Raw genomic sequence first — 23,691 nt, 5'->3', positions numbered from 1 at the left:
TAAAACCCTTATTTGGAGAGAATAACAGTGAAAGATCTTGCAAGCTGGTAAGAGCTGGGAACATTGTTAGCACCTGGTTAGGGCTATAAAGAAAAATGTGGAGCAAGTTAGAGCAATGAAAAAAACCCTGCAAAGACTTAGGGCTTGGAAAACATTCTTAGCAGAGTAACAATGAAAGATCTTACAAGCTGGTAAGAGCTGGAAACATTGTTAGCACCTGGTTAGGGCTATAAAGAAAAATGTGGAGCAAGTTAGAGCAATGAAAAAAACCCTGCAAAGACTTAGGGCTTGGAAAACATTCTTAGCAGAGTAACAATGAAAGATCTTACAAGCTGGTAAGAGCTGGGAACATTGTTAGCACCTGGTTAGGGCTATAAAGAAAAATGTGGAGCAAGTTAGAGCAATGAAAAAAACCCTGCAAAGACTTAGGGCTTGGAAAACATTCTTAGCAGAGTAACAATGAAAGATCTTACAAGCTGGTAAGAGCTGGAAACATTGTTAGCATCTGGTTAGGGCTGGAAAGAAACATTTCGGAGCAAGTAGAACAATTAAAAAACCTACAAAGACAGGGTTTGGAAAACATTATTCACAGAGAGTAACAGTGAAAGAGCTTGCAAGTGGGTAAGAGCTGGGAACATCATTATTTTATCCCCTGGTTAAGGGCTTTAAAAAAATTATTCTGAGAGACTAACAATGAAAGAGCTTGCAAGCCAGTAAGAGCTGTGAACATCATTAGCACCTGGAAAGAAACAGTCTGAGCAAGTAGAGCAATGGAAAAAGCCCTGCACAGACTTAGAGCTTGGAAAACATTCTTCTTTGCAGAGAGTAACCATGAAAGAGCTTGCAAGCGAATAAGAGCTGGGAACACCACTAGCATCTGGCTAGGGCTGGAAAGAAACATTTGGAGCAAATAGAGAATGGAAAAAAAAATCAAAGACGGTTTGGAAAACATTCTTCACAGAGAGTAACAATGAAAGAACTTGCAAGATAAGAGCTGGGAAGATTGTTAGCACCTGGTTAGGGCTGGAAAGAAACTTACTTGGAGCAAGTTAGAGTAATGAAACAAAAACTGCAAAGACTTAGAGCTTGTAAAACATTCTTCGCAGACAGTAACAGTGAAAGAACCTGCAAGATAAGAGCTGGGAAGATAATTAGCATCTAGTTAGGGCTGGGGAAAAAAGCTTCGAAAAAAGCTGCATTCAGAGTATAAGACTCGTCTTATACGCTGGAAAATACCGTACGTATGAATGCTCAGCTTTAAAGGCTTTGCTTCAACTGTTGCCCACATATGAAGACAGGCTAAAAACTCTTTGGAAGAGGGCTTTCTGTTTCTTTGGTTATCGAACAAAGAGGTTTGTATAGCAGCCTTTAAGGGGGGGGGGGGGTTGGCACTAGAGTCCTTGAAATAATTTTTCTAGTATCTCACTGATAAAAATACATTTTAATTGTGACTTTATTTTTAACAGTTTGTATTCTTCCTGCATTTTAAAGTTTTTATTTTATGAATCTCAAAATTGTATCATAGGACATCAACAAAAACATAGTAGTACATATGTATTTTATTTAGGATTGGAATATTTCCTTACAGTGTTGTGATATTAATAATTATTTACTTGTAGGTTATGCAAAACTACCTTTCAAATGGTTTGACTACCTCAGGGAAACAGGTTCAATAGCAGCCCCTGTCAAATTTTTTAACAAGGTAAGCTGGAATACAGACCAGAAATTTGATCATTGTAACATTACTATAGTTATTTATTTTCTGTCTCTCCTACATGAGCCATAAATTGTATATTAATTAATTAATTAATGTTTTAACAATGGAAAAGACAATTTGTGTGTGGTATAATACTTTTTCAATAATTTGGCATATATGTTTTAAATCATGAAACATGTTTATTGAATGGAAATATAACATAACATGACACTCTAATAACTCCAGAAAGTCAATTGGGATTATTTTATGGAATATGAATAAGTTTTGTCTGAATAGGGATTTTGAATTGAACACAGTGATTCTTAGTATGTTTGCATCTGTCTTTTTCCCGAGCCCTCCAATTCTCATAACAATTAACTGAGAGACAGTCCTCAGTCTATATCATTTAGGAGTTTCCTGATTAAATGGGGATTAATGGGAAAGTTAAGCAGGCCAGATCGAGTTAGGATTTGGTTAGAGGATTATGAAGAATGCAGGCTATTAAAGAAAGAAATGAAATAATTCTGCAAGGAGTTAATGACAAAGTTCATGAAGGTGCGCACGAAGTCACTAGATAGAATTTTCTAAAGTAAAGTATTTTTGTAAAGCATTACATCTTGAAGCTTTAAAGCATTTGCTTCCTTTACAAGGCTCACATGAGATCTCTGAAGAATGGACATATATGGCTGTTATGAAGTATAGTATTCTCTATTAAAAAAGAACTGGTTTATAAAGAAACCAGATATAATAAACCCACACTTGTAAATCTTTTCATCATTAAAAATGTGATCTTTTTATTGTGCCCCAATCCATAGTTGCACATGCAGTGAGAAATACCAAATGTTTTATTCATAATTCAAAATCATGTTCGCATACTTAAACCAAATTACTCCTCCTATAACTATAAAAACAGGTTTGTGTATTTTATAGCAAAATAAGACAATAGTGAAGCAAATACTTACCATATGGATAGGTATTCACTCCATCATTTTATATCTTTAGCACAATTAAACTGCTAGCCTTTAAAAATGTCTCAATCATCCAATAAGCATGAAACTACTGCTGCCATACTGTGTTCTAGACCAGTTGCCGTTTCTGAATAGTCTTCAGGTGTGGTCCCATGTAAAGTGCATAGCAGTAATCCAGACAGGAGGTGACTGGAAGGGCAGGAAAAAGCACAGTTGATACATAAGATGAATCTATGCAAGATCCCCCTAGCCATGACTGCTCACCAAGCAGGACCTCTGAGTCTAGGAGCAACACACACCCCTCCCACCCCCAAAGCTGTGCATCAGTCTGGGGAAGTGCAACCTCATCTGAACTATTGCTTTGGCCTACATTGAACATATTATTTAATAATATATACAGTCTTGGTGTTCTAGAAAGTGGACATTATACATTTTGTAACTTGTTTTTATATTGGTATATTTAAGAATTCCTACTAATGTCTCATATATTGTTTGGGTTCCATTTATATTCTAAGCCTATTTGCTTATTACATGCATATACCATATAATTCAGTCCTGCACAAAAATGTAACTATCCAGCAAACAAGCTTTCCATAGCAATCTCATATTAACTTTAATGGTAAAAGTATGTCCGAGTTCACCATACTTTTTCTTGTGTGCTTCTGCTTCCCAAAACATTGCAAATTCAAGGAGTAATATGAAGGGATAAAATTGGTGTAGTTACAAATATGCAGTAAGACTGCTTGACTGAATATACTGACTAAATGAAAATGGCTGAAAATATTGGAAATACCTTATTTTTTGGAGTATAAGTCTCACTGGAGTACAGGACGCCCCTTAGTTTTGGGGGAGCAACAATTTGCTTCTCAACAATTTGCCAAACAGCAAATATCAAAGATGATATACAGTGATCCCCCGTTTATTGCGTCCCCAACCATTGCGAACAGGGTACTTCGCTATTTTTCAACCCGGAAGTCAAAAATACCATCTACGCATGCGTGCCGGGCACGCATGCGTAGATGGCAGCGGCTTCCCTGGGTCTTCCCCCTCTTGCTGGCGTCAGCGAGGAGTTTCCCCACCGCCCACGCAAACTCCTCGCTGCCGCCCGCCCTTCGCCCGCCCACGCCGTTCATTCTCGCCGCTTTTGAGCTGAGTCCGGGAGCGAATTCGCTCCCGGACTCAGCTCAAAAGCGCCGATAGCAAGCGGCAAGGAACGGCTTGTCTCGGCGCTTTCGAGCTGAGTCCGGTGAGCTCGAAAGCGCCGAGACAAGCCGTTCCTTGCCGCTTGCTATCGGCGGTTTTGAGCTGAGTCCGGAAGAGAATTCGCTTCCGGACTCAGCTCAAAAGCGCCGATAGCAAGCGGCAAGGAACGGCTTGTCTCGGCGCTTTCGAGCTGAGTCCGGTGAGCTCGAAAGCGCCGAGACAAGCCGTTCCTTGCCGCTCGAAAGCGCCGAGAGCCAGCGCCCCCCGGACCCCCAACCCGGGTTTGGGGGGCTGCTAGGAAGCCCTCCATGCCGGCGGCAAACAGCCGCCCCGCCCCCAATCTTCGGCTCCTCGCTAGCGCTGTGGGAGTAAAAACGTCATCTGCACATGCGCAGATGGTGTTTTTACTTCCGCAGCGCTACTTCGCGAAAACCCGCTCGTTGCGGGGGGTCCTGGAACGGAACCCTCGCAACGAGCGGGGGTCTACTGTACATTGTTTGCTGTGTATTTCTGTGCATGTGTGCCTGACCCATAGAAATAGCAAAAAATTGGAGAAATGTACATTATGCATTATATTAATCCCAGAAAGTTTTCTTAAATGTAGTCACACTAACTCCTCCCAATTATTTAAATAGATCTACTCCAAAGATGACTAAGTCAGGGTTTAACTCAGCTGCCTTATCTTAATACTAATACAGAACACTATTACAATACAGATTGTACTTTTACAGATCTTTAAAACGGATGTGGCTTTCTGGAAGTATACATTATTATCTTATTATTTAAAAGAAGATACAATAGCACTGGTTCTCTTCAGATCAAGCATTTATTTTAAAAAGCTTCATTTTGTTAAGTTGTGTAGAACAATAATAAAGCAGTCTTTAAAAATAAGTCTAATAATTTGAGCATTCTATAGATTTATAGTTATTACCTACCTCCTTGCATCCAGATTCAGCAACTGATTAGAACAAGAAAATAAAAGCTCCCAATTTGCCTCCTTGCAGCTGAAGCTGCACTTTAGTTTCACTTTCATTTTAGCAGCTGCTTCCCTTGCAGCCTCAGTCAGCTGAGAGTAGGGAAGCTGATAAAGAGTTGCTTGGCTTAACAGATTCTGTTCTGTTTGCTGCATGGAGGTAAATTGCTGGGAGGTAGAAGCCAAAGAGTGGGGATGGCCGGCTGGGTGGGGCTATATTTGGTGTTTAAGATGCACCCTCTTTTGGGGGGTAAAAAGGTGTGTCTTATACTCTGTTTTTCAAATATGGTACTTAAAATCCCTTAAGATCAGATTGTTGTAACTTCAGAAGAGAGACAAGCCCTTTTCCCAGAAATCTTTTGGAAAGAGATTTTTCACCTTTGATATCTTTTTCAGAACATATTTATCCTAAATGTGCAAGTTCATAATTTGTGTATATATTTGTGTCCCATTTATCTCTATTACATAAACATGAATCAGTGTCAGATAATCTGTGTCTGTGATCACCAAAACATTGCTTGTTTAATATCAGAACAGCAAGTATGTCCACAAACTATGGAGAGAATGACTAAGATGGGAAGGCAATTTTTCTGTGGCTATTTTTATAGTAAAGGTTTGATTTTCACAAATAATGACTGGATTCCATCGCATTAAGCCATTATGTGGCTTGTTTGGTGGGGATTCTGCACTTTATATGAACTCGGACACAATGGATTGTAAATAGTCTTTAAGGCTTAATATGATAATGGAAACCCATAGGGTGCTTGTTTATTCAAGAAACCATAGTTAACAAATAAAGTCTTGGATGATATACAAATCCACCTGGTGTAATAAATTTGGTTATTTCCCTGTTACAGGAAGTCCCAAACCATGGGTTTCACGTTGCAATGAAACTGGAAGCTGTGGATCTCATGGAACCTCGTTTAGTATGTGTGGCCACAGTAACTCGCATAATCCATCGTCTCTTGAGGATACATTTTGATGGCTGGGAGGATGAATATGACCAGTGGGTAGACTGTGAATCTCCTGACCTCTATCCTGTAGGGTGGTGTCAGTTAACAGGTTACCAGCTACAGCCTCCTGCATCGCAATGTAAGTTACTCTTGGTCTTTTTAAGAATCTTCCATTTCTGATATTTAGCAGATTATTACAGCAATAATTTGATCTTTATTTTTGAAATTCTGCCAAGTTTCCAACTGCCTCAGTCATCTCAGACATTTGGTTAGTAACTCAGAATTGCCTGATCTAATTTGATCTTTCTACAAAATGTTCTTATAGCTTATAGTAAGAAAAAAAAGTTTTTCACTCCCTGGCCTCCAAGAGTACTCTGCAAGCCTCTGCATACCCCTTTTTTTAAAAAAAAAAATGAACCCATTTTTGACTTGTTTTTGTAAAAAATGGGGTACACAGAGGGTTTGGGAAGCCTACAGAATGCTCCTGGTGCTAGGAGAAGGCAAAAACACCCCTTTTTTGTGAAGAATGGCCCATTGTTCACCTGTTTCTTGCAAAAATGGGATGTGTACAGGGTTTGGGAGATCTTGGGGCTAGGGGAAGGCAAAAATGCTCCCGTTTTCCTGCAAAAATGGGGGTGTTTTGCCTTCCTCCAGCCCCCAGGAGCACTCTGCAGGCCTCCCAAGCCCTCTGCACACCCCATTTTTGTAAAAAGTAGACCCATTTTTTGCAAATGGGATGGGTGGGAGGGGCTTCGGGAGGCCAAAAATGGCTGTATTTGGTGTATAAGATGCACTGACATTTCCACCCTCTTTTAGGGGAGAAAAAGGTGTGCCTTATACTCTGAAAAATATGGTATGCTTAAAGACTAAGAATTTGTTTTACTAAAATGTGTTACAATATATTTGTTTATAATAGCGTTTGCATAGATATACAGTATAGGTTTAGTTCAAAATATCTTTATACTACTACCTGGTTTCAAGTTTGCTGTTCCTTCCATTATTAAAAAAGGCCATCTTAAAAGCCACTGGACTGTATGTAAGACAAATAACTAAAGGTAAAAGGAAGAAGAAACCGCTATGGTTTAGCAATGATGTAAGGGCTATAGTCAATGAAAAAAAGGCTGCCTATAGGAGGTATAAAGAGTCTGGAAGTATAGCTGATAGGGAGGTGTATAAAATGAGACAGAAGGAGGCGAAACAGATAATATATGCTGCTAAAGCCTCAAAAGAGGAAGAAATTGCCAAATCTGTAAAGAAGGGGGATAAAACCTTCTTCAGATATATTAGTGATAAGAAGAAGAAAAACTGCGGCATCATGAAACTTAGTACCGGGAATAATACATGCATTAATGGGAATAAGGAGATCGCTGACCATTTCAATAGCTACTTCTGTTCAGTTTTCTCAAAAGACACCGTAAAAAATAATACTATAGAGGGATATAGCATTGCTTCCAGCTGTACGGATTCAGCTCCAGTGATCTTAGAAGCCGATGTCTTAGAAGAACTTGAACGATTAAAGATAAATAAGGCAATGGGTCCAGATGGCATCCACCCCAGAGTTCTTAAAGAACTCAGATCTGTCATTACTACCCCCCTGACTGATTTGTTTAACCAATCCTTGTTAACAGGAGAAGTTCCTGAGGATTGGAGAATGGCCAGTGTTGTGCCTATTCACAAGAAGGGCAGTAGAGAAGAAGCTGGTAACTACAGGCCAGTTAGCTTGACATCAGTTGTAGTTAAAATGATGGATAAATCAGCACCTAAAAAACAATAACTTATTGGACCCAAATCAGCATGGCTTTACTGAAGGCAAATCATGTCAGACTAATCTCATTGATTTCTTTGACTATGTCACAAAGGTGTTGGATGAAGGTGGTGCCGTGGATATTGCCTACCTGGACTTCAGCAAAGCCTTTGATATGGTTCCACATAAAGAGCTGATAGATAAATTAGTGAAGATTGGACTTAATCCCTGGATAGTTCAATGGATTTGCAGCTGGCTGAAGCATAGACATCAGAGAGTTATTGTTAATGGCGAGTATTCTGAGCAGAGTCAGGTTACAAGCGGTGTGCCACAAGGGTCTGTTCTGGGTCCTATTCTTTTTAATATGTTTGTGAGTGACATAGGGGAAGGTTTGGTAGGGAAAGTTTGCCTATTTGCCGATGACTCTAAAGTGTGCAATAGGGTTGATATTCCTGGAGGGGTCTGTAATATGGTAAATGATTTAGCTTTACTAGATAAATGGTCAAAGCAATGGAAACTGCAGTTTAATGTTTCCAAATGTAAAATAATGCACTTGGGGAAAAGGAATCCTCAGTCTGAGTATTGTATTGGCAGTTCTGTGTTAGCAAATACTTCAAAAGAAAAGGATTTAGGGGTAATGATTTCTGACAGTCTCAAAATGGGTGAACAGTGCAGTCAGGCGGTAGGGAAAGCAAGTAGGATGCTTGGCTGCATAGCTAGAGGTATAACAAGCAGGAAGAGGGAGATTATGATCCCGCTATATAGAATGCTGGTGAGACCACATTTGGAATACTGTGTTCAGTTCTGGAGACCTCACCTACAAAAAGATATTGACAAAATTGAACGGGTCCAAAGACGGGCTACAAGAATGGTGGAAGGTCTTAAGCATAAAACGTATCAGGAAAGACTTAATGAACTCAATCTGTATAGTCTGGAGGACAGAAGGAAAAGGGGGGACATGATCGAAACATTTAAATATATTAAAGGGTTAAATAAGGTTCAGGAGGGAAGTGTTTTTAATAGGAAAGTGAACACAAGAACAAGGGGACACAATGTGAAGTTAGTTGGGGGAAAGATCAAAAGCAACATGAGAAAATATTATTTTACTGAAAGAGTAGTAGATCCTTGGAACAAACTTCCAGCAGACGTGGTAGATAAATCCACAGTAACTGAATTTAAACATGCCTGGGATAAACATATATCCATCCTAAGATAAAATACAGAAAATAGTATAAGGGCAGACTAGATGGACCATGAGGTCTTTTTCTGCCGTCAGACTTCTATGTTTCTATTAATTCAGATCTTTTAATTTATTATGTAGTAGGATTGGTACTCATCTCATAAATACTCATTTTTTTTGGATATGGTAATTTGGGTTCTCTTAAATCTGTAACGAAATAAGGAAGAAATAAAATGTTGTTAATGATAAACCTAAAAGATGGATAGAATATGTTGGCAAATAATTAAAAGAGAAATTATGTCTTTTTTCCCCAGCAGTGTTTAAAAAGGTAATTGCTATTATGACAATTGAAAATTAACTGGAAGGGAGAACTATGCCCAGGGATTTGTATAGTACAAGGCATAGCTTCTGACAAAAATTATCCATAGCTGAAGGAGATGTACCACCCATATGGAGATGTACCACCCATATGGAGATGTACTACCCATATGGCTGTTGCAAAGAGACCATGATGAAGAATGGAATGCTGTTGCTTTTGCTATTTTCAAAATGAGTTTGCATTCCCCAACTATTGTTGCATTTACTACTATACTTTCTGCTTACAGCTTTGTTATGTACTATTTGTGTGCCACAAAGCTCCAGTGTTTGATTATGAATATTCTGACGTTCTACAAAATACATTGATACCGTAATTCCAGAAATGGATTAATCATTCTTGCAAAGGAATTTTTTGGAACAGGCTGTGATTTATATCTGTATCTGGAACACAGTAAACCATGGTCTGTTCTGGAGGGGAAAAAACACTTTCAGGAAACAATAAACTGTGTCCAGGCTGCCCAGATCTGGAAGGATGTTCTAGTGAACATGGAATGTAATCTGTGATCAGACTACAGAATTTTGTACTTCCCTGTGGTGTAGTATTTCTGCTTGAATGCTTTTCCTTCACAGTTTATTATCTTCCGATTGAATTGTAGTGCATGCACTTTTTACCATCTATTCCAGCATTCTGACTTCTGATTGATTTTTGCTCTTTCCTCTTGCACTGCAATTGTGTGTCTTAGTACCAGTGTGATCCAATCAAAATTGCTCTCTATCACAGGTAGTCCTCGATTTATAACTGCAATTGGAACTGGATTTCTTGTTCATTGAAGGCAGCAGTTGTTTCAGCGAAATATCCAACTGACTGCTTCGCTCAACAACTGCAATCTTGGCTCTTCCACTTATGGTTTGTTAAGCAAACAAAGCGAAAGAGTGCCTGTCAAGGGTGCGCAGGTAGCTTCCCTCTGTGCACGGAAGGGAACTGGTATGCTGGATTGGAAAAACAAGCCTGGAATTGTGAAGATCCTGTTTCACATCTCTAGGCAGAGCACAAGTTTTCCTCTCCCTACTGTGTGTGGAAGGGAATTTGTTTGAGCTGAAGAAAGCAGTTTCTACAGCCTATCAAGGATTGGTCCACCACCATCATGAATGGAGGGGAGGGAAAGTCCTTTGGCAGGTAGCAGAAGCTTGCAATTTTCTTTTCCAGCTTTTCCATTGACTTTCTGAGAAAAAAAAAAAGACAAGCAGAGAAGATTGCAGATGGTGGTCACATGATTGTAGTGTGCTTGGCAACCATTGTTAACTTCAAATAGGTTGCTGAGCACCCAGGTCATAATCATGTGAGCACGAAAGGGTGCAGAGTTTCACTGTGACTGGTTGTAAGTCAAGGACTACCTGTATAATCTAAGTAGAAAGGATGTACAATAGATACAATGTAGATATACAATGTACTGGTCACATAAATATATACAATTCAAAAGTTTTGTAAATTAACATAATTATGTATAAAGTAAAAATTTCCTAATAGGCTTTAATTTTGTCTGATTAGAAAAGTAATTTTTTTTTCTCTTGCCCAAACCAGTTTTTAATTTTCACCTGAAATATTCTTGTTAACTAGTCAGAATATTAATGTGCATCATTAAAAGAAGCTGTTCACTCTTTGAGTAGGCATTAAACTACATTGCATATAAGTGCGTCCTATAGTATCTTTATTGGCCAGAGCATTTTATCTGTTTTCTAACTACTATGAAATATGCTATAAAGTTGTGTTAAAGCAGTATCTTCTTTTAAATTTCAGCTTCAAGAGATAGCCAATCAAGTTCATCAAAACAGAAGAAAAAGTCTAAATCACAGCAGTACAAAGGACACAAGAAAAGTGGGTAACAGAACTGATTTTTCTTAAAACTCTACATTAAAAATCTGTCGCTTTCTCTCAGGACATTTTTGTGTGTAAATGCTGTTTGGGGAAAATAGCTTTCAAATGTAGATATCCACTATGACACAAAGGAAATTGCAATAAGATACATTATTTTTATACTGTGACAGTTTATTTTGATTCCTTCTGATCAGATTTGAAATAAAATTAAGATGGATTAAATACGTTATTGATCTAGCTTTTTCATAAAAGTACAAAATTATTGTAGTCTCTTCAACTTTACACAAAGCCTGCTTAAAGCCAAATAAAGAGCATTTTAAAATAAAAAGATGGGCAAGTTGTGTGGAGTGACAGTTGAACATATATACTTTTTGTTGAAGAAATTTTTTTATTAAAGAGGAAATTTATGTCAATATTTCTTTGCCTGCATTGACATTAACCTCAATTTTTTTTTTACTGTATTGTTCCATTTGGTCTTCATACTGGTATCTCATCTTAAAAGATGAGCATTTTTGGTGGCATTTTAAAAAGCCAGCAAGATTGATGTATGAAGTTAAATCTGAAAAGACTTCCCTCATAGGTAAACCTGCTATGAAGTTATATGAGCCTGGTTAAATTTTAATTTAAAACTATGTTTTGAATAGAAATACATATATAAAGTTTTTTTTTCTTAATGGCTTGATCCTCATGATTATACTTTAATTTCAACCTGAGTAGCCTTCACTGAATTTTAATTGAAATTCTAGAGATATTTTGGTCTAGTGGTTAAGGCGTCAGGCTAGAAAGCAGAAGATTGTGAATTCTAGTCTGGCATTAGCCATGAAAGCCAGCTACTTGACCTTGGGCCAGTCGCATTCTCTCAGCCCAACTCACCTCACCTTGTTGTTGTGAGGAAAATAGGAAGAAGGTATAGTGAATGTTCACTGCCTTGACTTACATGTAAAAATAATAAGGCTGCATTACAAATAAATAAGTAAATGCTTGTGCTGGCAGCCTTGTTCATCTCTGAAAATAAATCCACCTTCATTTCAGATGGCATACAGAATAAGCAAGTTTATTGATCATGTTTGTGATACTTCACAAACGTCAACATAGAATAAGTTCCTATTTCCTAATTTAGGGATAATGTGATGCTACTTATTCTATTTTGGACATAATGAGTATCTTTTCAGTAAATCAGGAGAGAAGAAGTAAATTGTATCATTTCTAAGTTCTACAATTGTTGTATGGCAAACCGAGTGTTAACTGCAAACTAGGCCAGGGGGACTTACCGTAATTTTATTTATTTATTTATTAGATTTGTATGCTGCCCCTCTAATTTTGGAATAGATGTGCATGAGATTACACTGCAAAAAAAATTCAGTAAAAAGTAGAATAATCTTTATTCATTTATTAGCATTCATTAAGAAGCTGTATTTAAATTCATATTTTTAAGAAAGCCACTTGAATGATTTTATAATAAATTTAATTTTATATACTTGTAAGCATTAAATATGCTATGATTGAAACTGAAACATTTGTAATAATTATAAAAATAATTATTAATTATTAATAATAATTATAAAAATATATTAGATTTCAAGAGCATGTTGAAAACTGCCTTGATCATACATTCCTAATCTGATGTCCTCCAGTTGTATTAGGAGTACAGTTTTCAAGACTTCTGTCCAGTATTGGAATTTTGAGACTTCAGTACCATCACATTTGGAGTACAGAAGATAGGGGAAAATATTTTGGGTTCTTGGAAGTAAAATTAATTAAAACCAAAAAATTATGTCCTGTTACTAACTGGCAGATATATTTTCTGCACTGAAGATGGAAGTTATAACCCTAACGCCTTCATTATTGTTTTCTAACAATGATCCTCACAATATTTAAGTCTGATATAGGTTAAATGCCTTTTGTTCACTCCAGTTGTAGTACATAAATGTTTGCAGAATATGAACTTTATTTCAAAGTAATCATATCAAAGATCCAAAACAATAAAACTATATTGTGACTCAGATTTGTAAGCATGAGGGCACCTTCCAGCTGAAATACAAATGCATACTCTCTCAGTGAAATACAGTTTAGCTGGGATGCCAGCGGTGTAACATGTAATTTAGGCGGGCAGGCAGGCAGTCCTTCAAAATTTTACTGTCATGTAATGCAGACAACCTATGGATAATTCTCATATTGGCATGAACGTTGATCCATATGGAACAATTTTATATGGAATTGATTTTAGGGTAGCAAAATTTTAGATGTTGTAGTTGTGCTATGGTTGGAGTTGGTTTAAAAAATAGATCCCTTGTCACTGGTACAGCCACTAAAAATTCATTCAAATGTTGTAATAATTACATTAAGGGTTTAGCTTAAAACGGTTTTAATCTGGAATTTATAACTCTGATTCTTTTATACCAAGCAGTGCAAGAAGGAATGACGTCCTTCAGCCTTGCTAACCATGCCTTGTTGTTCCCCTTATAATCAAAGGTCATAAGCTCTGCAATAAGAATATTGTTCCCAGACACCCTAAACACCTTTGAGATTACAAATTAAAAGATACATGAATCCAGAGCATAAGTGAACAAGTAATTTCTGTAAAGCTGGCTTTTGCAAAAATACTTGGGGGGGATGATACTTGACTTAGCACTATGCTGACAGTCCCATTCCAATTTTGTACATCTCGACTTTGGAATCTAAAAACTAAAATTCAAGATATCTCTTTGGGATCTGTATGTTTTAGCTCTTCGTGGCATGAAGCCAGTTTCAATTAAAGGGCAAATGAGTAAGAGCAACATCCTCAATTTTAATTTCACTACCAAATACGTATCTTAATACTTTTCTTACTCTTTCACATTCCAATTATTTAGACCAGGGGTAGGCAAAGTTGGCTCTTCTATGACTTGCGGACTTCAACTCCAAGAATTCCTGAGCTAGCATGATAGACTCAGGAATTATGGGAGTTGAAGCCCACAAGTCATAGAAGAGCCAACTTTGCCTACCCATGGTTTAGACAATTATTCTATGTAGTAATGAATTTGTCTAGTCTGCCTCAAAACAGACTATGGACAGATACAATTATACAGATATATGTGATTTTCTTGATTAAGACTATAATTATTGCTCATATTACACATCACTTAATTGATACCGATAGCAATCTTTGTTATGACCCTAGTTCCTTGTTTATACTATTCTGAGAGCATTTAAAAGGCACAAGAATGTCTTTATATCTGAAGTTATAATTGGTTTGTCACTTTTAACACCACTGCTAAATCAGAGATATAGGTCAGTGTTTCTCAACCTTGACAACTTTAATATGAGTGGACTTCAACTTATGCTGCGTGGGGAATGCTGGGAGTTTAAGTTCACTCATCTTAAGGTTGCCAAGGTTGAGAAATACTGATATGGGTGATGTATGAAAATTAAATAGTTTTTTGTTAGAGATGTAAGTAAAGAGGAATATATAACACACTGCAATAGAAGAATGCCTTGTAAAATATTTTGATTTTGCCACAAATCACCAGAGTAAACTTCTAAGTGAACCCCCATTGATGGAGATTAGGACCTACACAGAGAAGCACCAAGTGGAGGCCGTTCTCAGTGAGTGCTTAGTCTTGCATTATCTTAATGCACTGATATAAGTGTTTTACTTTAGTTTGACTTGATGTTTAGAGAGGAAGATACCAGTTGGAAAGAAGCCTGTCAGTTTGTCGAGCAGCCTCATGACAGGTGGGGTATGGAGGAGCTTCTCTGGTGATGAAGAGTTGACTCCTCAATATCGAACCCTTCCAGCACAGACATCCCAGGAGGCCTGCCAGCCTCCCCGGACTAGCAGAGAGTTCAATCCCTGCCTCAAAACAGGTAATTGGTCATGTAAAAAACCCAAAAAACTTACGATATGAGAAGAAAGTTGACTGAGGACCAAGCATGGTCAGGCATGTAACATGCTGGCTCATTGCCACCCTCACTTTTCATTTAAAACTGGCAAGAACATTCATATCAGCCCATGAGCCCATCTCATTGAATTAATCATAAGTGTTAAATTCCTGATTTCTAGGTAGCCAAAGAATCCACTAAATTCCTTCCCAAAGCAAAGAGAAAGTAGAAATAGAGTGAATGTATCGAGGCAAGAGGGTTAAGTGCTGTTAGTATTAACCTTTTATAGGCTGGGCATGATATCTGAAGAACCCAGTGAACTTCTGTGAGCAAACTGTTTTTATTTGTTGGAGGGTATTTTGAAAAGCTTAATGTGATTCACTTTTTTAAAAACTGCAATCATATTTTTAGACCCCAAAATTGTCTGGAAGATAAACACTTTTCTCTATAAATATTTGATCTTTTATACAAACAAGAGAAAAATAGTGCATTAGTATGCCTTGAGGCTCGTTTAAGGTTTAGACAAGATGCGTTAGGGCTGACACAAATGTCAGTCTGTGCTGAAAAATGGTTAGCTAATAAAAATAAATTTAGGAGGCTATGTTGCGTCAGTTTTTGTCAGTGGAGAATATATTAATTTTTTCCACTCTTATGGAATGAGGAGCACTATATGAGGGAAGGGTATACTTGAATTTTTAAACAAACCAATTTCTATTTTACTGTAATAAAGATGTGTAGTTGAAAAGTCTCCTTTTCCTGAGCGTTCCACAAAATGCAGAATCTTGGCTAGATCATAGATTTCATTCTACATATAATCTGATTCATATCTGAAGTGAAACATACCAAATTCGATGGTATGTTCTGTTCCACTGTAAAAAAATCCTTCTACCTTCTACTCCCTTGGTGGGACATAGACACTGCTATGTAATACGTTCCAGTGAATAGATAGGTCCCAAGTAATAAAGACCTCTGAACAGGCTATTATTTGTATGACATGAATCAAGCTGCTGTCTGCAAATAGCCACCCTGATACACAGTAGGGAAAGCCTCTTTTGTACCATGCAACAAGATGCATGTACCTAATAGTGTCTAGTCAGTGAAGAACTATGAATACTTGGTTGTACTAATTTCTGCTGGGGTGAAACAGAAGAACTCAGTTGTGTTTTGTTTGGGATGGATTTGATTTATCCATATGATTTCTCATTATATCCTTATCTAATTATTTTTGCTTACTTGGCTAATGCTAACTCTTAAAGCATTTTAAAGTTACTAACAAAATGAAATGTTTAACATCTGGCTGAAAGCTTTATTTTCATGTATGCTGCACTTCATCTTTTCTTCAAAACAATCAAGAAACTAAATCCTGTACATTATGCATCCCCACCTCCCATTACATTTCTGTAGTGCATTGAACCTAACGCTACACTTCGCTTCTTCAAGCGCTAACCTTATTATCTGGAATAAGTATGTTTCTAATTATGATTATGTTTGAAATGCAAATGTTAAATTTGTTGTATTTAAGCACAATATAGTCTTCAGGCATTTTTTTTCATGGGGAGAGGTGTCTTGGAGGTGTCATCAAGCTAATCTTTTAATACATTATTGTCTTAATTTAAAGATGAGAGATAAGAGATTACTACAGGAGCTCACTGAATTTATAAATACCAGAAAGAAATATATTGCTTTGTAAAAAGAGGAAGGTACCATCTTAGGCGTGAAAACTGGTTGGGTGACTTTGGAGCAGTCAGCCTGACTTAACTCACAGAGTTGTTATTGTAAGGACAATAGGAGGAAGAAGGAATATTGAGTATGCTTGCCACCTTGAGTTATTTTTTTAAAATAATAAAGATGAGATAAAAATAAATACATGAAATAAAATAAAAATATAATACAGTATTTTCAATCAAGGTTACATACAGAGTTCCTCATGCATATATATAAGAATCCTGCCTTGGTTTTGATTTCTCAGTGCACATTTATCCATTTTGGAGTAAACCTTTGTTAATCATCTAAGGAGTATTAATCTTATGAATTGCTATATGTTTTGGAATATAAAACACACATTAGTTTTTGGAGAAGGAAAATAGGGAGAAAAACCTCCCTACCAGGTATTCATCTGGCTAGCGTCCTTAGTCTGGTCAGTTTCGGCACATTATTTTATCCCCTGGTTATATTGGGGATTGCTGTCTTAGATGATATACCGTATATACTCGAGTATAAGTCGCTCCGACTATAAGTCGAGGCACCTAATTTTGGCACAAAAACTGGGGTAAATTTATTGACCCGTGTATAAGTCGAGGTTGGAAAATGCAGTGGCTACTGGTAACTTATTAAAATGGAAACCAATAAAATTACCTCAATTGAGGCATCAGTAGGGTAAATGTTTTAGAATATTTATTTAAAAGAAAACCAATAAAGTTAAAAGAGGGTAAACAAAAACACTCTGGTATTAACAATAACTTTAAAAAAAAACAAAAAACGCTGTGCTAAACAGCAGAAAAGCCGTTTGGCTAGGGGGTGGATTCTCCCTTCTTAACCGGGCAGTTGCCGCTTCTTTCTGTTTAGCGCAGCGTTCGAGCGCTAAACAGCAAAAAAGCGGCAACTGCCCGGTTAAGAAGGGAGAATCCACCCCCTAGCCAAACGGCTTTTTTCCTGTTTAGCGCTCGAACGCTGCGCTAAACAGCAAAAAAGCCGTTTGGCTAGGGGGTGGATTCTCCCTTCTTAACCAGGCAGTTGCCGCTTCTTTCAAGCCGAAAGACGACTGTCTTTCCCTAACCTGCTTCCTGGAGACTGCTAAGGATAGCGCTCTGGGAGAGGGGGCAGCTGCCCGGTTAAGAAGGGAGTATCCACCCCCTAGCCAAACGGCTTTTTTTGCTGTTTAGCGCTCGAACGCTGCGCTAAACAGAAAGAAGCGGCAACTGCCCGGTTAAGAAGGGAGAATCCACCCCCTAGCCAAACGGCTTTTTTGCTGTTTAGCGCAGCGTTCAAGCGCTAAACAGCATAAAAGCGGCAACTGCCCAGTTAAGAAGGGAGAATCCACCCCCTAGCCAAACGGCTTTTTTCCTGTTTAGCGCTCAAACGCTGCGCTAAACAGCAAAAAAGCCATTTGACTAGGGGGTGGATTCTCCCTTCTTAACCGGGCAGTTGCCGCTTCTTTGTTTAGCGCAGCGTTCGAGCGCTAAACAGCAAAAAAGCGGCAACTGCCCGGTTAAGAAGGGAGAATCCACCCCCTAGCCAAATGGCTTTTTTCCTGTTTAGCGCTCGAACGCTGCGCTAAACAGCAAAAAAGCCATTTGGCTAGGGGGTGGATTCTCCCTTCTTAACCGGGCAGTTGCCGCTTCTTTGTTTAGCGCAGCGTTCGAGCGCTAAACAGCAAAAAAGCGGCAACTGCCCGGTTAAGAAGGGAGAATCCACCCCCTAGCCAAACGGCTTTTTTCCTGTTTAGCGCTCGAACGCTGCGCTAAACAGCAAAAAAGCCGTTTGGCTAGGGGGTGGATTCTCCCTTCTTAACCAGGCAGTTGCCGCTTCTTTCAAGCCGAAAGACGACTGTCTTTCCCTAACCCGCTTCCTGGAGACTGCTAAGGATAGCGCTCTGGGAGAGGGGGCAGCTGCCCGGTTAAGAAGGGAGTATCCACCCCCTAGCCAAACGGCTTTTTTTGCTGTTTAGCGCTCGAACGCTGCGCTAAACAGAAAGAAGCGGCAACTGCCCGGTTAAGAAGGGAGAATCCACCCCCTAGCCAAACGGCTTTTTTGCTGTTTAGCGCAGCGTTCAAGCGCTAAACAGCATAAAAGCGGCAACTGCCCAGTTAAGAAGGGAGAATCCACCCCCTAGCCAAACGGCTTTTTTCCTGTTTAGCGCTCAAACGCTGCGCTAAACAGCAAAAAAGCCATTTGGCTAGGGGGTGGATTCTCCCTTCTTAACCGGGCAGTTGCCGCTTCTTTGTTTAGCGCAGCGTTCGAGCGCTAAACAGCAAAAAAGCGGCAACTGCCCGGTTAAGAAGGGAGAATCCACCCCCTAGCCAAATGGCTTTTTTCCTGTTTAGCGCTCGAACGCTGCGCTAAACAGCAAAAAAGCCATTTGGCTAGGGGGTGGATTCTCCCTTCTTAACCGGGCAGTTGCCGCTTCTTTCTGTTTAGTGCAGCGTTCGAGCGCTAAACAGCAAAAAAAGCCGTTTGGCTAGGGGGTGGATACTCCCTTCTTAACCGGGCAGCTGCCCCCTCTCCCAGAGCGCTATCCTTAGTGGTCTCCAGGAAGCGGGTTAGGGAAAGACAGCCGTCTTTCGGCTTGAAAGAAGCGGCAACTGCCCGGTTAAGAAGGGAGTATCCACACCCTAGCCAAACGGCTTTTTTCCTGTTTAGCGCTCGAACGCTGCGCTAAACAGAAAGAAGCGGCAACTGCCCGGTTAAGAAGGGAGAATCCACACCCTAGCCAAACGGCTTTTTTCCTGTTTAGCGCTCGAATGCTGCGCTAAACAGAAAGAAGCGGCAACTGCCCGGTTAAGAAGGGAGTATCCACCCCCTAGCCAAACGGCTTTTTTCCTGTTTAGCGCTCGAACGCTGCGCTAAACAGCAAAAAAGCCGTTTGGCTAGGGGGTGGATTCTCCCTTCTTAACCGGGCAGTTGCCGCTTCTTTCTGTTTAGCGCAGCGTTCGAGCGCTAAACAGCAAAAAAAGCCGTTTGGCTAGGGGGTGGATACCCCCTTCTTAACCGGGCAGCTGCCCCCTCTCCCAGAGCGCTATCGTTAGCGGTCTCCAGGAAGCGGGTTAGGGAAAGACAGCCGTCTTTCGGCTTGAAAGAAGCGGCAACTGTCTGGTTAAGAAGGGAGAATCCACCCCCTAGCCAAATGGCCTTTTTTCTGTTTAGCGCAGTGTTCGAGCGCTAAACAGGAAAAAAGCCGTTTGGCTAGGGGGTGGATTCTCCCTTCTTAACCAGGCAGTTGCCGCTTCTTTCAAGCTGAAAGACGGCTGTCTTTCCCTAAGCCGCTTGCGCCCTCTTGTGGTGACCTGTCAGTCACCCGAGTATAAGTCGAGGTCGGGTTTTTCAGCCCATTTTTTGGTCTAAAAAACTCGATTTATACTCGAGTATATACGGTAAATGGATGGGTGGAAATGTAAGCCATCCAGATCCACTTGGTTGGGATAGGCAGCTATACTAATTGAATACATATTCCAAAGGTTCTATTTCAGGAGGCAACTGGATTTTCTTTTTCTTTTTTTCAGTTGAGGACGTTTCACTTCTCGTCTAAGAAGCTTCTTTCAGCTCTTGGATGAGAAGTGAAATGTTTTGTTTTTTTTTTTTAAAAAGTCCAGTTGCCTCCTGAAAAAGCATCTTTGGAACAACCATGACCTGGATGATTGAGAATCTCTGCAGAATAATTGAATAAATAAATACATTTGCAGTAAAAATAACCTATTTGGCCATTTGGAGGTTTAAGAAAAAAAGTAGAATGATAACTGATATTTGCTTAGAATTTTTTAAAAATAGTTTAAAAAATCCTCATAAAGAACATAGCTCTCACTAGGGTTGAAGGTTGTAGGTTGAAGACCACCTCTATAAGAAATCAAAGCCTTCAAGAGACCCTCCTTGCCAAACTTATGATTGGGAACAAACCTATGTCACCCCTCTACAAATGTATTTCTTGCAACCTTTGAGAGAACTTAGTTCTTGGAACAGAGAAAACATTTAATAATGGCTTTATGAAAGAAATTCCAATAAAGATGCCATCAAGGTACAATTGTCCATGCTTTTATCTTGGAACTATCACTATAAAAAATACAGAAACCTCTCCTAATACTTTGTTAATATAACCATGCTTTCCAAGAAGAGTTTTAACATTCCTTTGCCTAAAGATCATATCTTGGCATATCTCAAAGGGAGATTTGTATAGCCGTGTTTTGTTGGTCAGGTGGAAGACATTATTCATTATATCTCTCACTGTCGCATTTAAGATGAAATCATGACCAAATTATTGAACTCAAGGGCTCAGACCTTAAAAATGAAACTGTCTTCTTGCAGATAAGATGCAAAAACCAGATTTCTATTTTTTCTCTGTTGTCATTTAAATCTTATTTAATTTTGCTTTATGGTAAGTTATCACCTAACTACTGTAACATATATATAGCAAAGGAACGGATATAAATAATAAATGTGGTTGTGGTTGTGCAGTAATGAAACCTTAAGAAAATTACTGAATGATTGATTAAATGCCGGCAGGCCATTTGTTTGTTTGTTTAGGATCATTGGAACAAATTAGTGTGAAAGTAAATGGAGTGAAGAGATAACATTGTTAGGGAAATAGTCAGAAATCGACAAACGAGGTTACTATAGTAAATTAAATGCACATAATTTAGAAAGTGTAGTGAGGCTCTACGGTAAGCAGTGGGTTTGAAGATTGGACTTTTACTCTTCAGTAGGCCCCCAAGAATTATGAGAATGTAGCAAAGCTTTTTTCATGTTTGTTGATTTAGAGAAAGTGTAGGGTAAAGTGAATAGACTTGAAGTATGTTTCGTGCAAATAAAGGGCTGAAGGTTGACTGTTGAATGTGATGAGTTTTGTTGTTACAGAAGTCATGCGTAACTTGAATAACCGATGTACTTAGTGAATGGTTCAGTATAGCAGAGAATAAGAATAATATGTGATGCCTATTAGGTTGTCTAATATATTTGTATACTAATATGCAAGGAATCTCAGCCATATTGATTAAGGATGCAAAAGTACATATGCAGAAAATAGTTATTTATACCCTAAATGCGTTGTATAATGCATTGGGGAGTATAAATCTGAAAATTAATGTATCAAAGCCTATGCTGATGTTTGACAAAAAAATTGAATGAACAATTGAAAGACATTGCACTGTCAGACAGAAACCAAGTGCAGGTAAATTAATTCATTAGTTTTTACCCGATGTTAATTTTTTTAGCTTTTTATTTTTACTTTTTTATTGCATAATATTGCTTACCTCAAAAAGCAGTTGTGTGGTAAGTATCTTTGCATGTATTAATCTATTATTAGAAACTGTGGATGCAAATGATTAAATAACTAGTAGTACATATTTAAGGTAAATGATTTCATTAAGATAGAGTTGTAATTGAATACCTTTGGTGTTTGTTCCCTGAATGTTCACAACTTGTTTGTAGTACTGCTGAAATATTGCTGACTTAATTCTGTCTATAATTCAAAACAAATATGATAAAGCTTTCTTGAAATACATCACACACATAGACAATATTAAAGGGTTCTTTAAATATTTGTACGTGCTTCTTTAAATCCTCCATTCAGACCACATTATGAAGAGACAGCCAGTTTGTTGATCCAGATTTGGGGTTAGCAAAGGTCTGCTGGCTGTAAAGGAAGAGCATAGAATCCTAATTACCTCCAATCCCACCAGTCTTTGGTAACCCCACAAACTACTTTTTTTGGCTCTGAAGTTGCTCTTCCACAATTAGAATGAAATATGATTTTGGAAACTGGAAGTTAACGGGAGAAAAGGAAACCTTTTAAAAATGATTAATATATTTCAATTTAGAAAGGCTGAACACTTGATATTGAAGTGCCTTTTCATAAGAAGGAAATATCAATAAAAACCAAAGATTCTCTTGAATCCCCTCTGTTATTCCTATGGTGGTTTGGCTTCCCTGTGTTTCTGCCAGACCCAGGATGGTGAGAAACAAGAATTCTATGTCTAGTTTTGCGGCACAAGTTTTTGTATGTAAGAAAGAAGACGTTCTACTTTGTAGGAATGAAACTGTGACTTGAACATTATAATTCAGTGTTAGTCATTCCACTGTAAGGCAGAAAGTGACATTTAAAAAGGTATGGGAAGAAAAATACCGTATTTTTCGGAGTATAAGACGCACTGAAATATAAGATGCACCTTAGTTTTTGGGGAGGAAAATAGGGAAAAGAATCTGCTTACCTGGTATTCATCTGGCTAGTGTCCTTAGTCTGGTCAGCTTCAGCACATTGTTTTATCCCCTGGTTAAGGGCTTAAAAAATTTATTCTGAGAGACTAACAATGAAAGAGCTTGCAAGCCAGTAAGAGCTGGGAACATCATGGGAACATCATTAGCACCTGGAAAGAAACAGTCTGAGCAAGTAGAGCAATGGAAAAAGCCCTGCACAGACTTAGGGCTTGGAAAACATTCTTCTTTGCAGAGAGTAACAATGAAAGAGCTTGCAAGCGGATAAGAGCTGGGAACACCACTAGCACCTGGTTAGGGCTGGAAAGAAACATTTGGAGCAAATAGAGAATGAAAAAAAAAAATCAAAGACAGGGTTTGGAAAATATTCTTCACAGAGAGTAACCATGAAAGAACTTGCAAGGTATGAGCTGGGAAGATTGTTAGCACCCGGTTAGGGCTGGAAAGAAACTTATTCAAAGCAAGTTAGAGCAATGAAAAAAACCCTGCAAAGACTTAGGGCTTGGAAAACATTCTTTGCAGAGAGAAACATTGAAAGAGCCTGCAAGGCAAGACCTGGGAAGATTGTTAGCAGCTAGTTAGGGCTGAAAAAAAGCTACCTCCAGAGTATAAGACTCACCCTAATTATCAGCCGCTTTTAGAGAGGAAAAAGGTGCTTCTTATACATTGAAAAAATACAGTAATAGTAAAATTAAAGAAGGTGGGATTGTTTTGCCAAAATGAATAATGTGTGAGAACTAGAATGGTAATTTTCAAATCTGTAAAAATATGATACAGTTGTTGATTCCCGTCAAAATATCATACTTAGTCATGGAAGTAGTCTGGGAATAAGCATTTTGGCTCATTTAGTTAAGTACTGGCATTTTGCTTTAGTTCTATGTCAATAAAACTTCAACTGGTACATTTCAGATTGCAGACAACATTTTCATCTATATGCATAGATTGTTATAAATATTACATAAAAAAGAAAAGCTTTGAGAAAAGGGTCATATCGCAGCT

At 38.5% G+C, this 23,691-nt stretch overlaps 1 protein-coding gene across 4 annotated transcripts in view; it reads left to right on the top strand.

Moving 5' to 3' along the window:
* MBTD1 (mbt domain containing 1) overlaps positions 1 to 23,691 on the top strand; it is a 59,854-nt gene that overhangs the window by 31,452 nt on the left and 4,711 nt on the right. For all 4 annotated transcript variants that reach the window (XM_070740039.1, XM_070740036.1, XM_070740038.1 and 1 more), the window contains exons 13-15: positions 1,620 to 1,702; positions 5,698 to 5,932; positions 10,834 to 10,911. In XM_070740039.1, coding sequence (XP_070596140.1) covers positions 1,620 to 1,702; positions 5,698 to 5,932; positions 10,834 to 10,911 — 396 coding nt within the window. The remainder of the gene's footprint in view (positions 1 to 1,619; positions 1,703 to 5,697; positions 5,933 to 10,833; positions 10,912 to 23,691) is intronic.

This window comes from Erythrolamprus reginae, chromosome 2 (genome assembly GCF_031021105.1).
Source record: "Erythrolamprus reginae isolate rEryReg1 chromosome 2, rEryReg1.hap1, whole genome shotgun sequence".
Classification (NCBI taxonomy): domain Eukaryota; kingdom Metazoa; phylum Chordata; class Lepidosauria; order Squamata; family Dipsadidae; genus Erythrolamprus; species Erythrolamprus reginae.
The sequence above is the reverse complement of the archived record's forward strand: the minus strand, read 5'-3'. Positions and strand labels throughout refer to the sequence as shown.